This window comes from Mauremys mutica, chromosome 3 (genome assembly GCF_020497125.1).
Source record: "Mauremys mutica isolate MM-2020 ecotype Southern chromosome 3, ASM2049712v1, whole genome shotgun sequence".
Lineage (NCBI taxonomy): Eukaryota > Metazoa > Chordata > Testudines > Geoemydidae > Mauremys > Mauremys mutica.
In genome coordinates this window covers 159,544,470-159,562,277 of record NC_059074.1, presented here as the reverse complement: position 1 = coordinate 159,562,277, position 17,808 = coordinate 159,544,470, and the positions used below count along the sequence as shown (strand labels likewise).

The window sequence follows — 17,808 nt, the reverse complement described above, 5'->3', positions numbered from 1 at the left end:
AAATATCATAGTGCCACTATATAAATCCATGGTATGCCCAAACCTTGAATATCATGTGCAGTTCTGATTGCCCCATCTCAAAAAAGATGCACTGGAATTGGAACAGGTACAGAGAAGGGCAACAAAAATGATTAGGGATATGGAACAGTTTCCCTGTGAGGAGAGATTAAAAAGACTGGGATTGTTCATTTTAGAAGAGAGGCGACTAAAGGGGAATCTGATAGAAGTCTATAAAATCATGAGTGGTGTGGAGAAAGTGAATAAGGAAGTTACACCTTCCCATAATAGAAGAACCAGGGGTCACCCAATGAAATTAATAGGCAGCAGGTTTAAAACAAACATAAGGAAGTACTTCTTCACACAGTCAACTCTTGAAACTTGTTGTCAGGGAGTGTAATGAAGGGCAAAAGTATGACTGGGTTCAGTTAAAAAAGAATTAAATAAATTCATGTAGGATAGGTCCATCAATGGCTATTAACCAAGATAGGGATGCGACCCCATGCTCTGGATGTCCCTAAAATCCTGACTGCCAGAAGCTGGGACTAGGGGATGGGTCACTTGATACTTGTCCTGTTCTATTCATTCCCCCTATGAAGAATCTGGCCCCAGCCACTGTCAGAAGAAAGGATACTGGGCTAGACGGACCATTGATCTGGCCCAATATGGCTGTTTTTATGTTCCTAACTTCTTTTAAGATCCATAAATTATCTATGCTATATAGCTGCTTCTACCAAATTTCCACTACGTCATTTGTATTTGAATTTGCACTTCTGTCATTCTCAGCTGCAAGCATTATTAGTCCAGATGGTATTTCTTGAACTAATGTTTTTTTTAAGCCTATGGGTTTTTTTAACAAACTTTAAAGCCATGAAAATTCTTTCAGTTGCAGCCAAAGTAACAGGTGAACTTAATCCAAGTTTTAAAAGAACATGGAAGTTAAGGAACACCAAATCCTACATTTTTAACATCTTTAGGTATTGGGTACTTTCTGAAGGCTTTGCAACCTAAACGGCAGAGAGGTCTGCTGGGTAAGCAGTGTTCAGTGTTAACTCTCCAAATAATAGAGGGATCACTCGTAAAACTGTTGTTATATAACATTGCCTTCATATGGTGTAGTAGCTTCCAGATATGACAGTGCTCCAAACTATTGGCCTTGACTGTATCATTGAAGTACCTTCTCTCAGCAATTTTCAAGTATACAATAGTTAAAGGCAATTCCATCTTCCTTTTGGTGGTAATCCAACTGGCATCATTTCTAGATGGACATTAACCTTCAAAATGCTGGCCATTCAGCCAGCCAGACCAGTGGGTGGATTTGTGTGTGTATTATATTAAATATTCAGATAGGACTAAATTTACTCTTTAAGAGTAACTAGAGCTGGGTATATGTGACCTGCAGTAGCCATAGCCTCAATATCTGTCTAGAGTTTCCATCCATCACTTCAAAACTTTCATTTGTAAATCTGAATAAAACTAAATTCTGGTGATATACAGCAGTGAAATGAGTCGTTAACTGTTGAATATGCTGAAAGATTTTACTGAATCTTATTTTTAGTCTTAATCATAATTTTCAATTTTTAAGCCTTTATGATACCAAAATCTTGAAAAGAATTTGACTCGTTGCCTTTTAATATCAATCTGTGTATGCACTAGAGTCTGACACGATGGAATTGGATACTGTAATACATTATTCTTACCTTCTACTTGCTATGTAACTTCCTGTACTTTTAAAAACCTAATGAAATTTGAATAAAGAACAGAATAGTTCAGTGAAGTTTTCAGTTAGACTCTGTGTAATGAGCTAATTGAAACAAAATTCAAACTTCTTGTTGGTACTCTTTTGACAAGTGCTTTTTAGTTTATATAAAAGCTATCTCATCAAACCTAATGAATAGAAACAAACCAAACTCTTATTTTGCTTTATGACCCTTATATTACATTGACCTCTCTCCAGTTCTGATCCAGCAAAGCACTTAGGCTTGTGAGGTAGTTGGTCCCATTTACTTGAATGAGGCTAATATGCTTCAAGATAAGCAGGCGCTTAACTGCATTGCTGGAAGACTCCATGAAAACTGACAAAACTAAAGTTTCTGGTGCCTTAAAGGAAAGAATATATCAGCTTCATCTGTCAGAATCCTCATCTCTTGAAATAGTTCACAAGTAGTCTGGTCACTAAGAGAGGTGCTTGAACAAATACTGAGCTGCATCAAATCTTATATACCACCTTGTGGAAGATGGCAGTCTGTAATGTGATGTGACCTGACCCAAATCAAACAGCTTCTAAACAACTCTTTGTGAAGATTGTCTCTGAATTTCCCCATGAAGAGATTTCTAACAGCCAAGCAGAGACAGCATCTATTTAGAATACCATTTCATCTGGTCTTCACAGGAGATGTTAAACTGATACCCCTTTGCATGTTTTTAGTTGAGGCTGAAGATTCACTGGGCATTGCCCAGTAGTAGGAGTAGTGGATAAATGTGATGTCCAAAGCTGGCGTTCCCTTAACAGAGGACCTAATTTCCAAGACTATGTATGGACTACTGTATATACAGTAGTCATTCCATTTACCAGTACGCATTGTGTATATACATTTAACAGTTTCTTCTTAAAACATTTTGAAATATGATTTATTAAAATAGTATAATTTTAGCAAATATTTAAGCACTTGCATGGTGCTTTTTATCTGTATATTTCAAATTGCTTTACAATCAAGTAAACATCATCCCAATTTTTCTACAAATAGGGAAACTGAGTCACAAAGCTCAAATGGCTTGCCCAAGGGTACACAGTGAATTAGTAGAAGAAATTAGCTTAGGCCTCTTGCATTCCAGTTCTGTACTAAATCCATGGGATTTACATGCTTTTAAACAATGTGATTCTTCCTTAATAATATAGAGCAGCCATTATGTAATATTTCCTATAGAGACCAACTTCCAACCCACTTTGAATGTATTTTCATAGCCATTCATCTGGAATAGTTATTAGTGACATCACATAAAGACTTATTTCTTCATTTTTTCAGACTTGATTTAAAATGACCATGATGCTGACTAAAATTCTACATGAACTGGTTATCCAGTATGATTATAGATGTAGTGGTACTTAACTGCTACAAAACGTACCACACAAGATCACAGTTCTCCAAGAAGTGTTGTTACATTCATTGATATATGCTACAAATGTGTTGCACTTTAAGACCAAAAACCAACCGCTTTCATCCTGCTGAAGTGTGTAGGCATCTGGTATTCTTGCACACTTTGTTGTATTATTGATAGCACTAGTAAATACTTTAGAACTCCTGTAAGCCAATCAAAGGTACAATTTCCTCAAGCAGTGATACAGATGCACTGTAATTTCCTGTTCAGAACTAATTATCAATGTCATCCTGCAGCATATCAATCCTATCCATGAATGAGCAAATATAAGCAGACAAAAATTCCTAAAATGCAGCCAGACAACTCAATAAGAGCTTTCTTTTTCTGGATGTTGAGCTATGTCCCCTTTAGCAGCCTCTTTTTGAAGCTACCATGCAGCTCAGGAGAAAACCAGGCTGTTTAAACACAACAGTGTTTCATATAACTAATGTCTTTTCACACTGAGACAAGCTTTAACAGCCACTTGAATTTACTCTTCTATGCTTGGTGAAAAGTTTTTTAAAAGGCTTGACTTGTTCAGAGCAGGGGAGGGAATATTCAGAAAGAATTTGAGGAATTGGACTGTTGAGAAAATACTCCTGTTTAGCAAATGTGTTGGTTGTCATATTCTGACCCCTCTGATATTCTGACTAGTTACTATTTAGAGTTAACTTCACAAAGAATCTGGCTCTGCATATGATCCATAACAAATAGCATTGGGTGCATTATCAGAGGTTAGATTTTCCTTTAGTTTTAGAAGTTGAGGATTGGGAAGGATAACATCTGAGACGCAGGACCAGGGGTTGCCATGGGCAGCATTCCATTGTGCAAAAGCACTTTCTGCTTGATATTATTTTCAGAGTAGCAGCCGTGTTAGTCTGTATCCGCAAAAAAAAACAGGAGTACTTGTGGCACCTTAAAGACTAACAAATTTATTGTAGCATGAGCTTTCGTGAGCTAAAGCTCACTTCTTCGGATGCATAGAATGGAACACACAGACAGGAGATATTTATACATACAGAGAACATGAAAAGGTGGAAGTATGCATACCAACAGGCAGAGTCTAATCAATTGAGAGTCTCTGATTAGACTCTCAATTGATTAGACTCTGCCTGTTGGTATGCATACTTCCACCTTTTCATGTTCTCTGTATGTATAAATATCTCCTGTCTGTGTGTTCCATTCTATGCATCCGAAGAAGTGAGCTTTAGCTCACGAAAGCTCATGCTACAATAAATTTGTTAGTCTTTAAGGTGCCACAAGTACTCCTGTTTTTTTTTGCTTGATATTAGTTGTTCAACCAATTGAATAGCTCAGCTGGCTGAACATTCTTAGCCCTCTGAAGGCTCAGTGGCAGTATAGGAGAAGAAAATGAGTTAAACTTTCTTGCTTGTCTTTCATTCTTTATCTGTGTGTTGTGTCTTCCTGCCACGTCTAAGGCTATGTCTACACTAGAGACCTTAGAGCAGCACAGCTATACCATGCAGCTGCATCTCTCGCGTAGTCACTCTGTGCCAACGGGAAACAGCTCTCCCATCGACATGGGCAGCGGGTATCATAGGCTCAGGGAGGCTGTGCCTCCCTACACAGCATGGCATGACCCTGCCAATGCTCCACCCCCAAACGCCCTCCTGCAGTTCCCAGTGCTCTTCCGTGGCCCAGGCTGGCTGGGGCTGGGGTGGGTTGGTCTGCCTGCTGCTGGGACTCAGAGTGGCTTGGACCGCGCTACCCGCCGCTGGGGGTCCTGTGGCCACGCCGTCCAGGGCTGGGACTGGGGGCCGCAGTGGGGGTGCTCTGGGCTCCTGCAGGGGAGGAAGATAGGAGAGGGACGTGGCCTCAGGCAGAAGGAGAGGGGCTGGGGACTAGTCTCCCCTAACGGCCAGTTCACCGGCCTCCCATGCCTGTCAACATAATTAAACCATCTCCAACAAGCGGTGGTAGCTGTGTCAGTGGGAGACGCTCTCCCGCTGACATGGTGCTGTTCACTCTATCACTTATGCTGGTGAAACTTGCGTCACTCAGGGAGGTGTTTTTTTCACAACCCCTGAGTGACATAAATTTTGCTGACATAGTGGTAGTGTAGACATGGCCTCAGACCAGTAAGTTACCACTTGCACTTAACACCTGTCAGACTGCTAATCCTAAATTTTAATGTTGCATTTAATCAATTAAGATAGCTAAAGTGGTTTTAATGACCTGATTTAACTTATTTTTAAAAGTATGAGGGAATTATTTTTAACAGTATCTTATTCTCACCCTTCTTCCCCCCGCCCCCCAATAATCTACAAAGGTAACTTGTGAAACAAATTCCTATCCTGGCTAGGTGTGGTATTTGAAGACCTTTTTGTTTTGTTTTTTAAAATTATCCAAATAATCTTCTCATGCCTTCTTTCAAATCTTAAAACAAAATTATAGTTAAAAAGAGAGGCAGATTAGCTGTTGCTGGCACCTTAGCCTCTCATTGGCTTTCAGCCACCCTCTCTCAATCACTGCTCCAATGTACGTAACTATGACCTATTTACAGTGTGTACACAGAACAAAATCATCTGTAAGAAAAACTTTGTCTTTAATACCTTTCTTCACTGTTTAAGCTAATGCTTCCACCACAGTGCACATCCTAATTGTCTTCAGGATTGCTGCTACTAAGAAGGGTGAGTTCCTCAATTGGCTCAGTGGAAAATAACTTAAGCCTGGGATTTTGTCATACTTTAATTTTTTTAAATTGAAGTTTTGGAAAGCATGTTGGTTGTGCTAGGTATTCCTAGTCTAACCGTATGGTTTGTGCTGCTATTATGCATTATCTCAAAATCTACAGAGACTTCTAGGTGGCAAACTAAAGTGTTTTGATTTCTTAAAATAGCCTTTAAAAAGAATCTCTTCAAAATATTTATAAGCTTGGTTTTCAATGCCTAGTGGTTGATGTGAGGGGAGGGCAAAAACTGTAACCACCACGTTGATTACTGCTAAATGCTGGCTGCCGTGCAGCCCTGTCTCTCTCACTAACTGTTAAAAAGGTGTCGGCAAACTGCAGTGGACGGTTTTGATGGTTACTTTTAGTTTACATTGAAGTCTGTTTTTATAAATAGTACTTTCAGTTAGTCTTTATACTGACCGAAGTGAACTTTTTCCAGCCAGCTCTAGGGTGCACCACTGCTTCTCAACCACAAGCTGGCTGTAAACCAGAGGCAGCCAACAGAGTGTGTTCGTTTGAATTATGTATTTTGGACTGGTGTCACTTTTAACTTTGGGTTTTGGTTGAACAAGTAAAGGGCCTTTGAAACAGAGAGACAGCTGCCTATGGCTCATTCCATTCCTGCTGATGCCCTTTTTTTTTTAAGAGGGAGTTCATCCTGCTCTCTGCCTCTTTTCTATATGCAATGTAGCTCCCTGAATGGGAGGCAGGATTTGGGGAGCCCAGCTCTCGAAGGGCTATCTGTGCACTCATCTGCAGGGATATTTGGAAGGCATGTTGGGGCTGGCAGTAAGAAGACTGCACAGATCCACAGAACGTGGCCTTCCATGAAGCCAGCCGTAGAGACTACGACATCCCTAAGAGCTCACTTGCAAAAAGGATTCAATCTTCACCTTTTGCTTTAGAAAACTTTAACCTAGTGGCTCCTAGCTAAGAGGCTGATGGTTTGAGCTGTTTCCTGCTGAATTGCCTGAGGCTTTGTGCCTGTGGTTTCTACATACCACTTTGAAGACAGTTGTTTTCTTATTTAGTGAAGAGTGGAAGTTGGATAAAATCAACTTTAGAACCCAACTATCCTGTTGACTAAGCTCCCAAAAGGTGATTATGTCGCACTTTAGCTTTTTAAAATCCGATGAATTTTTAATCATTACTATAAAAAAACCCACCCATCTCTTATGTGATATTTATTGTTATCTTATTATCAGGCTTTAACTTTTTGTCTCATTTATTCTGGTATCCAAGTATCAGAGGGGTAGCCGTGTTAGTCTGGATCTGTAAAAGCAGCAAAGAATTCTGTGGCACCTTATAGACTAACAGACGTTTTAGAGCATGAGCTTTCGTGAGTGAATACCCACTTCGTCGGAAGTGGGTATTCACCCACGAAAGCTCATGCTCCAAAATGTCTGTTAGTCTATAAGGTGCCACAGGATTCTTCTGGTATCCAACTTAATCATTTCCACTGATGTAATAATCATATTTTTTAAAATATAAGATCTCCTTTTCAGAGAGGTTGTCCTTGATTCTTGGAGAGAAGCTTATTTTTCCATTGAAGAAATGTACAGCAATGATGTACTCTGCATGGAGAAACAAAAGCATGTACTGAAGTACTTTGCTAAATCGGGGCTTTAAGCCTCAACAATACAGTTAGATCCACTGGCAGGCCCTTATACCTGCAGAAAGCCCATGCTGTTTAATGTAGGCAAGGGTCCACCTACCTTGGATCTAGTTGTATGGATTGGGGGCTATATGGAGATCTAGTTTCAGGACTAGGGTCTTACCGTTTTCAATGTAAACTGTTTCAAATTTTTGAACACTGGAAAAAAATTATGCCGCCTGCTAAATTTGGTTTATTTAATTTTCTCTAGAAATACTGCAGATCCATCTAGCAATCGGAGTATGGCTATGAACAATGGCAATAATGATTTTGTGGTCCTGAGTAATGGCAGCATCCTCTCCAGTGCTACCAGTCCCAGCATCCTTTCAGCTACTGATGGAGGCATTGCAGCCCAACATCTCCCCTCCAAGGAAGCACCAAGAGCAAAAGTGAGTCCAAATGGATGCCTGCAACTTAATGGTACAATCAAACCATCCTTTCTGCCTTTAGACAACCAAAGAACTCAACAGATGTTGACACATTGCTGCCACCCTTGCCCATACCATCATCCTATAAGTAGCCATAATAAGCAGCAAGAATGTCATTCACTGGCTGGGAGCACAGCACCATCTCCTATGACTTCCTGCTGCCTGCAGCCACATACTGAATATTCAACATCTATCTGCCAAAAACATACACCTATGTATCAGACCACTTGCTGCCTTCAACACTCCCCATCATTCTGCCTTCATCATCAATGGCCTGACCATTTTCAACATCAGTCTGTTCAACAACATGTAGCCAGTGTAAGGTGAGTGGAATGAATTTTCAATGGTGTTCAATATGCAACTAGTTCTGCATGTATTCCATTTTCCTTTTTACAAAAATAAGAAAAGGTCAAAAAGATGATTGTGTTAAACCTTTTATACGTACTGTTTTGCAGACAATAATAAAATCTGAGGCACACCCCACTTAAATGCATGCAAACTGTGTGGATGATATACTTTATCTTAATAATTTCACTATTTGAATTTGAGGGTTTACTGTTCAGGGGGAACTAATTCATGTCAGGAACAGTTATGTAGTGTAGGAAAGCTTCCCTTTTTTCTTCCCACAAAGACGTACCCTCCTTGGAGTTCTTTGGGTCATCTGGAAGTCATGCAGTTCTTCTTGTTAATCAGTTGTCACTTACAGCTTTCAAAACTCCATGATAAAAGCTACTTCTCATTGCTAGTCAGCTCTTGGGCTTCTAGGAGAGCAAATAGTGATAGTTTTAGCTGAATTGTTAGAATTATGCAACCAGTTGAGAAGATCACAGATAGCAAATGGGCTGCAATCTTTCATTCAGTATTTCTGTTATCTGATCTTTTGGATCCGAAAGTGAGACTCATTCATCTACCAGACGCTTAGGGCTTGTCTGCAGTACCAAGTTTTGCTGACAAAACTTATGTCGACACACAAAAGTCCACAAAACAAAAATCGCCAAAGGGTGTTCACACTTGCTCCCTCTGTCGACAGATCATGTCCACATTGAGGACACCATCATCGACAGGGTGAGCAATGCACCGTGGGTATGTATCTCATAGTGCAGTGTTGTGGGAAGGAAGAGCTGATCTCTGTGTATCTTGGGATTCTCGCCGAGTTCTCCCACAGCCCACGGAGAGCAGCATCATGAGTAGCTCCGTGAGCTCTCCGTGCTGAGGAATGGCAAAGCAGGAAAGCAGTCTGTCCCCGTCCCCCTGCAGCAGCAGTCTGCCTGCTGTTGTGTTCCTAGTGCAGGGCAGAACAGGAGCATTCCAGTGATTTGCTCTTTGTTCCCCAAACGGAGCAGCACACAAATATTTTCCCGGAGCTTTGAAAGGAGGGGGGGCGCATGCCTGCAGGGCAGCAGAGATCAAAACACTGAGCAGAGCAATCAGGGCAGGCATTGTGGGATATTGGTGGAAGCCAGTTCTGTCGACAAAACAATCAGCAGTGTCTACACTGGCTCCTTGTCGACAATAAAGGGAAGGGAAAAGACAAACATCTCTCATAGGTGTGGAAGTTTTTTGTCGCCAAAACTGGGCGTTTTTTGCAACAAAAGTCCCATTATGGTGTGTACACTCTTACTGTTTTGTCGCCAAAAGGCAGTTTTTTGGCAACAAAACTTGCCAGTATAGACAAGCCCTAAGCCTCCCAATTCAATCAATTAGAGGTTTGTTACACTTTATCTAGATAGTGGTTATTAAAATTAAAGCAGTCTCTTCAGGGCTCTTTTTCTTCAAAGCACAGCTCCTGCTGCTGTCAGTTACAACTGTCAGTAATCAGCAGTTTTGTGAATCAGGCTCCGCCTGTCTCAAATTGGACACCCTGAAAATGAGGAAAAGCCAAACTTTTCACAGGTGAAGTTACTAGCAAATCATCACAGAGGAACTTTGTAGAGTGAGGGATAGAAGCCTGTTTTCATAGTAGAATCACACATTATGGAGCAAATTGTATTCGTTCCTTCATAGCTATAGAGCGCCACAGACACAGATGAAGGATTGCTGCGTTGGGTGAAGACTACAGGATTTAGGGAACCCAGTTTAGCACTTTAATTTCCTGAATCTCACTGTATATCAGTGGTTCCCAACCTTGATTAAAAACTGTTTTCTTGGGGTGGTGAAAAACTATCCAGCCTACCTGGATGTGAAGAAAACTTTGCGAATATAAATAGCTCCAGCAATGAAATTTATTATATTTATTATAGGCAGACCTGGCAAAGACTCCCATAGTTAGTTACCTAATAGTTTCCATTATAAGACCCTATTTTCAGTTTTTAAATAACATTGTCAGACTATTCAGCTTGAAATTCTCAATGTTTGGTGTCTGCCTCTGGCTGAATTTTTTCTGTTAGTCTGTTAGTCTATAAGGTGCCACAGGATTCTTTGTTGCTTTTACAGATCCAGACTAACACGGCTACCCCTCTGATACCTGAATTTTTTTGTTTGTTTGCTTTTGTTTTTGAGAAGTTTCAACAAAAATGGTTTGGCCATTTCTGCCAGTGAGGTTTGGGGGGAAAAAATGTTTCACCAACATTAAATTCTTACAACTATTTGACAAGCATCTCCATGCTTTAGAGCTGGCACTTGCAATTTACCAGATGGGTTCACCCTAGGGTCAGAGAGGTGGCTTTTCTTGTCCCTGTGAAAAGCCATTCAATTTGGCTCAGCTCTAATACTTGGCGGTGGGAGGGGGAGGGAATTACCTTGTGTCTGTGCTCAGTAGAGGCTTGTTAGAGTCTGGCAGCTAGATTTTTAGGGGATTCCATCTGGATTGTGGGTGATCTTGTTGCACGGCTAAAAAGGATTTTCCTTGCAATTGCTCCTTCCGGTTGCCGGGGTCCACTGTCACTGGGCAAAAAAACTGACAGCAAGGAGACCATCTTTCTTATGCTCTCAGTGCTAGCCCTTGTTGGAGCCCAGATGTAGAAGCCAGGAGGAAGTTTCTGGTGGAATAGAAGGGGTGTGGAGACCAGGGCAGAACATTCCCTCTCTAGAACAGAATCTAGGATTTCTGAGTCCCAGAAACTTTTTAAAATAAAAAATTATTTTCAAAACCCAAGTTGATATGGTTTTTCATCAATTTTGTGATAAATTTCCAAGAGGGAAAAAAACATTTTTTTTTCAAATTTTCATGCATAAAATAACGAGTTTTTCACCTGCTTTACCACTTAATTCTGTTAGCTCAACTGGTAGAAGTCAGGGGGCCCAAATTTGCTGTTGACCCAAGTGGCAGCCAGTATAATTCCACCTAATGAATTTGTTTTCTGTTTGTTTGTTTTAAGCTTACAAAATCACATACAAAAAAACCTCCTACATTATTTTAATGTTAAGGTTCAAATTCAATCACTGCACGTCTAAGAAATACCAAAATTAAGGTAGCCTGGTTCAACCTTGATTTGTCCTCTTTATGTGTTTGTATGATATAGTCTTAGTGCACAGGATGGATACTGTTCAGGGAATGAATCAGGTTTGTGAAGGAGGCTGTTGTCTATAGAATAACAAGGGAGGGATCCTGCAGGAAGAGAAAAGATGGTCTCATGAATCAGGCAGTTCAATGCTGCTGAAGACAACTTACTGTCTGAAATGGGCATCATGAGTTTCCATATATATTTGATGCATTGATTTTCAAGTCAAATTTGCTCAATTTAAAAATAAAAAGATGTTTTTTCTAATAGCTACATCAGGGATCTTGAGGCAAGCTGCATTTTTTCCTCACTGCACCTCATCACCAGTAATAAAAGTTATTTGGGGTAAATTTCGGAGTAAATTACTACACTTATGTAATCCCTGTGTCAGCAATAGGGTTGCGTTGCTGCACGTTAGGACAGAATTTGACCCTGCAATTAGAACTTTATGTAGCATCTGCTACTATTAACTATTAGTGTTGGGGTTCTCTATCCATCATTATACGAAAACGTTCGGGACATTCTTCCCCCCACGTTTCATTCCTTTTATAGTGAGCATGTTTTCTCAGAGGAGATTTTGCAGCACTGCTAATAGGTGGTCAGACTCTGAATTTGTCTCACTTCTTCCGACAGCTCATTCCCCTAGCCAAATGTCTTTGATAATCTTCACCTTGTCATTTAGGTTTAATGAGGTGACCAGGAATCTGAGGCTGGGTGCCATGCTGAGAACTGAGGGGAGATACCTTATATGTGAGGAGAGTATGCTCTCATTATAATTTGAAGTGCAACATCCCCCTCCCCCCTTTCTGATCAGGGTCATTTTGGTTTTGCTTGGGTTGAGCTAGCTGCTGTACATCTAGGTCAGACTCAGGGATCGACAACCTTTGGCACCCGGCCCATCAGGGAAAGCCCCTGGTGGGTCAGGCCAGTTTGTTTACCTGCAGCGTCTGCAGGTTCGGCCGATCGCAGCTCCATTGGCTGCGGTTCGCTGTTCCAGGCCAGTGGAGGCTGTGGGAAGGGCAGCCAGCATATCCCTCGGCCCATACCGCTTCCCGCAGCCCCCATTGGCCTGGAGCGGCGAACCGCAGCCAGTGGAAGCTGTGATCAGCCGAACCTGCGGACATTGCAGCAAACAAACCGGCCCAGCCCGCCAGGGGCTTACCCTGATGGGCCAGGTGCCAAAGGTTGCCGATCCCTGATCTAGGTGTGATCTCTGGTATGTATTGTGATGTGGTGGGGATGGTTGCATTCACAGAAAAAAGGGTACAACAGAGTGTCCTCAATTATGCTTTTGGCAACAGAACTGGTGTTTCACTACCTCCACTACAAATGGTCTCAGAGCTATTGAAGGGTGGGGATTGATCCCTGTGACCTTGCTTGTAAAGGCGCTTGAAGGGGAGGACAGTTGTCCAATTTACTGTTTGTGGGCTTTGCAATGTTAAAAAAAAAAGAGTATAAAACAGTAAAACTGTATTTTTGTTGCTAAATAAATCAGATAACACTGAATACACAAAAGGTATGGATCTGTTGAGTTAGTGCCATTTTTACATACTCACTTAACCATACTTTAAACTTCAAAAATTAGACTGATTAGTTTCCTTTTCCAGAGATGTTTCTTCATACATGCACTAATTTGGAAATCATTTGTGTGTTTTGACAAAAGTATTTTTAAATGCAAGTTTTCCTAAGTTTAGTTAAATTTAGTGTATAATCAAGCTAGCTTTCATTGCTATTCTTCAATTGTATAATATATATTCAGGTATTGGTTATAATTGCGGAGTTGGAGAAGAAGGTACATTATATGGAAAGAAACTTTGCACAAATCTTTTCACTAAAATTTAAAGCTTATAGGAAAGTAACCAATTATTTCAGCATGGCTGGTTTTGTCAAATTTTTCAAACCTAAAGCATAACATTTGTCAGTGACCTAATCTTAAAAGAATTAAGGGCTGGTATATCCCTGTGGATTAAAGAGTATAAAGAAGAGAGACTGAAGTAATGCACATTTGTGCTCGCCTTTTAAATTGAGCGGGATTGCAGGGTTTATAATGTGTTCAACTTGAAATTTTGTAGTTTGACTACATTTGCAATAAAAATTCTACATCTAACAAGAACTGTTCAAATTAATACCATCAAGTTAATATATTTTTGAATAACTTTTAAAATCTCATTTTACTCAGTTTTTATAACCTTTTACAGCTTTAAGACTTAAATCTCTTTCATTCACTAAATATTTGTGTTTATGTGGGAAGAACTAGTTACCTGTGTATGAAAGGTTGCTCGGGGGGGGACCTGAGCTGTTGCTATTTTATTTTACAATGGGGATGGGGGAAACGTTGCAACATGTTAGGAGTGGGCTGAGTTTTGTGGTGGTGGGTATAGTACATAGAAGAATTGTTTGCAAAGTCCATGCATATAAAAGTAGATAAAATAGATCAAATGTTGGGCCTAATAACACTGACGATGTCCTTTTAACAAATCAAACCTCTGAGATTTGAAAATCTTGGGCAAGAGATGGCAAATGTCCTGAATTAACTTAACACTTGGGACATGGTTAAGAAAACATTTGAATTAACACTCTTGCCATGAGCAAAATATCTCACTGTAAAATGGTTTAGCATCTGTGAAATCCCAACTGTCTGCCCAAACTATAGAATTAAATTACCCAGACATTAAATGTTGCTTTCAAACCAATGTTTTCTGAATTTTATTTTTCATAGAGAGGGTTGTTTAGTTAATTTTTGGAGGGCTTTCTACCTCCTCCCCCTTTTCAAATGCCCCCACATCCCAATGACCCCCACTGAGGCTGAGAGAGGCGGAGCTTGGGCACATTGGCAATTCTCAAACTGTAGTGTTTAGAACGCTGGCAGGTCACATTGGTCTTATTCTGCTGTACCTTTGTTTTCAGCTACTTCTATAGCCATCCAGGGTACTCACCACAAAGAAGCAGATGGAGACAAGGGGGGAGGAATCAACAAAACCATTATTAGAGTCTCCTGTCCTCCAAAAGGAGGAGGAGAGGTAGTATGACCCATCTTCACAACCAGAAGTACTGGTGGGACTGGAGCTGCCAGGGAAGATGGACACTATGCAGCCCAGCATATAGGGGGAGAGAGAGAGAACAAAAGTCAATGTGATTAATTTTTCAAATGGAACAAAACACTGCATTAAAGAAAATTAAAAGTACAATACTAATTCATGGTGTTTCACATATACAAAATACTATACAAACAATTGAGCCTTACAACTCTCTGCAAAGAAAGAAGATGGTATCCCCATTTTACAGATTGGTAAACTGACACAAGTAGATGGTGGTTTCTCTAAGGCAGTGGTGGGCAACCTGAGGCCCGTCAGGGTAATCCGCTGGCGGGCCGCGAGACAGTGTTTACATTGACTGTCCGTGGGCACGGCCCCCCACAGCTCCCAGTGGCTGCGGTTCACTGTTCCCGGCAAATGGGAGCTGCGGGAAGCAGCAGCCAGCATGTCCCTATGGCCTGTGCCACTTCCCACTGCTCCCATTGGCCGGGAATGGCAAACTGTGGCCACTGGAAGCTGCGGGCGGCCATGCCTTTGGATGGTTAATGTAAAACACTGTCTCGCGACCCACCAGCAGATTACCCTAATGGGCCGCAGGTTGCCCACCACTGCTGTAAGGTCACACTACAGTGTTGTCAACCTGAAGCATTCAAAAATGAGTCAAACCACACAAAAAATCTTTATATTGACTTAAAATTGATACTTCTAAAAATAATAAATTTGGCTTTATTTTCCTTGTTTTTTTAGCCTTTAGCTTTACATCTTTTTCTCAGCAACCATGAGTGCTAAAAATTTACTTTTTAAATGAAAGCTGAGCTTCTCGTCTTGTCACATGATTTCAGGAGCTGAAGCTTCAATAACAACATCACATTTTATGAGAGGAGATAAAACTGCAGAATTCAGTTTTATCAGTGGCAAAACTGTTCACATTTTACATAAGACAAAAATACGCTACTTTACATAGAGACATAAAGTGCTAAGAAAGCGCTCATGTTTTCAGACCTATCATTCATCTTCTGTTGCAAATGTAACTTTCAGTCAATTTAAGTCCACTTTTAAAAAAAACTATTGTGAGGTCACTAATTTATGTCTTGAGTTCTGGGATTCTAGGGTCTGCTGTATCTCAGAGTTTGGTGTCACACACTTGTCTAAACTGCATTTTCCAAATGCTTTAATACAGTTGTCCTTTTAATGAGTGCCTTTAAAAAAAAAAAGTGTTTTATAAAAATGCGTGGCTGAAAAGTTGTGAACTGGGGATGGAATTTTTTTTAGCTGCCTCCTATCCATTTTACAGTTTGCTGCTAGTTACTTGGCAGACAGCTGAGAACCAGAAAGAAATAAAAAGCTCTTGTTTTTAAAAAGCCTTTTTTAAAAAGAGTGGAAAGGTTTGCCAAATACCAAGTCGTAATAACATGACTTTGTTATGAAACAGCTCCCTCCTCAATTCCAGGAAAAGGATATTTGTTATCTAGTACATTCCTCAAGTGCTTGCAGAGCTGCTATATATTATATTGAAGAAGAAATTACTGACTTTAACGTTTTAGGAGGTTATTTCTCACTTCAGAAATATTTAAAAACTGTTCTAAAAATACTTCTATACTGAATCTCATTTAAAAATAAAAGATTTTGCATACTTTCAAACACTTTTCAATATAAACATATTTAGTTTACAATGTATTTCACACATTTAAAGGTTAAATTTAAAGGCTCCTTTGTTTTAATTTTTATGTTGAGGTATAAATTACTTTTTGTGTACAGTGTATGTGCATAAACCATAATAAACATCTGTAAGACAGAGACTTATCTCAATAAACCTTGTTATAAAACTAAAATAATACACGTTTCCAAAAGTAATCACTTATTCAGGTCACCCCTGAGGGGATGGTTCTGATCTGTTTAATCAACATTCAAACAGCTGAATGGCAGTTTCTGTTGTTCAGTTACTTTGCTTCTAGTACGTAGTGGATTGATGTCCACCCATAAATGCACTAAAATTTCACAGTATGTGCCAGCAGTTGCTGCGTGGTGGTAATCTACATGGTGACAATAAAGCATTCCCAATCCCATCCATCTCTTTATTCTCATGCGGGGAGAGGGGGGCGCGAAGGTCTGCTTCACACACTCTTGAGGAATTATTTTACTCTGAGTTCCCATGGCGGCTGGAAGTACAATGCTAGGGAGAGCAGAGGCTCCAATTTAGCCAGCTCCTTTCCCTACCCACGAAACACGTTGCTCCATGGGATACCTATAATGGGGACTTCCATGGGCCAGCGAAGGGAAGGGTTAGTGAAGCAAACTGATGCATCCCTTTTGTGATACCAGCCAGGTTTGCCAAATCTGGGTTCTGTCCTCTTGTGCAAGTGAAGGGAAAGAATTGTCCCTCTGACTGAAATTTCAGGTTGGCTCTGTTTTCTTCCCCCAAACTGACTGATCTTCGAGTGTCAGTTTGTCAGCCTAAGTTTTTAGTCTTCAGTCCAACTTCCCTTTTATAAATTAGTCCTACTCAGTCTTAATTTAATGGGCTTGTTCTGGCTTAATTAATAGGTATTCTTAGATCCCATGACGATGACTATTGTACATACGTTGCTTATGAAAACAATATTCTGTATTTTTCATTAGACACTTGCACAGAAGCTTCAGGCAATGGGATAACATGCAGAAACCATAGTGCAAAAAAAAAAGGCAGTTCATAATTAAATGCTTGACAAAATTAAAATAGTCTGTGCAGGTCAAAACTAAATGGTCTTAAACAACTTATTCATTAAGCAATCTAATGACTTTTTCAGGCTTTTTAATCATACTAATTAAGCACTGCTGTCTGTCTAGACTTCAGATTGCTTTGAGCTAAGTGTCTATGCAATAGCAAAAAGAACTTCTAAAATTCTTGCTTTGGTCTGTGTGCTGCAGAGTACCAGAGTCTTACAGTCTTTTGACCTTTAGAACCTGGTGCTTGTAAGTGGCAGAGACCAAGTGTGTTTGAAAATGAATTTCCCATGCCCTGGATCCCTCACCTTTCTGTGAACAACAGAATAGTTAGTACTTAACTAGTGATCTGCTAGGCCTTTGAACTGTAGTCTTCAGAAGAGAGAAATTAACAGATAATATAAGAGAAGTGGCAAACAACATAACAAGTCCTTCCTTGTTTACTAAATTGGCTGGAAAAATAGCATCAACTGTGCTCCCCTTTAAGAGGATGGTCTGGTTTTGTGGGTGGGACAACTTTTAAAATTTGCATCAATTACATAAAGCTTGTTTGTGAAAGTACATGCAGAGCAAGAAAACAGGCAGTTTAAAAAGAAGTGTGGTGGGGTTTTTTTTGTTTTATTTTTGGCCAAATATATTGTCTGTTTTCATTCTCCAGACATTTTATAGTAGGCTAATAACAAGGTTCAGTTTCAAAACAAGACAACACTAGACATTTTGG

The 17,808-nt window shown here is 40.1% G+C and overlaps 1 protein-coding gene across 12 annotated transcripts in view; it reads left to right on the top strand.

The window, feature by feature from the left end:
• Positions 1-17,808, top strand: part of DISP1 (dispatched RND transporter family member 1) — a 180,356-nt gene that overhangs the window by 117,338 nt on the left and 45,210 nt on the right. For 10 of the 12 annotated variants that reach the window (XM_045010603.1, XM_045010597.1, XM_045010602.1 and 7 more), the window contains one exon: positions 7,693-8,232. The exons of 1 other annotated variant lie outside the window; for it this stretch is intronic. In XM_045010603.1, coding sequence (XP_044866538.1) covers positions 7,693-8,232 — 540 coding nt within the window. Of the gene's footprint in view, positions 1-5,719; positions 5,787-7,692; positions 8,233-17,808 lie in introns of those variants that run through there. One more of the 12 variants, XM_045010607.1, reaches the window with a different exon arrangement.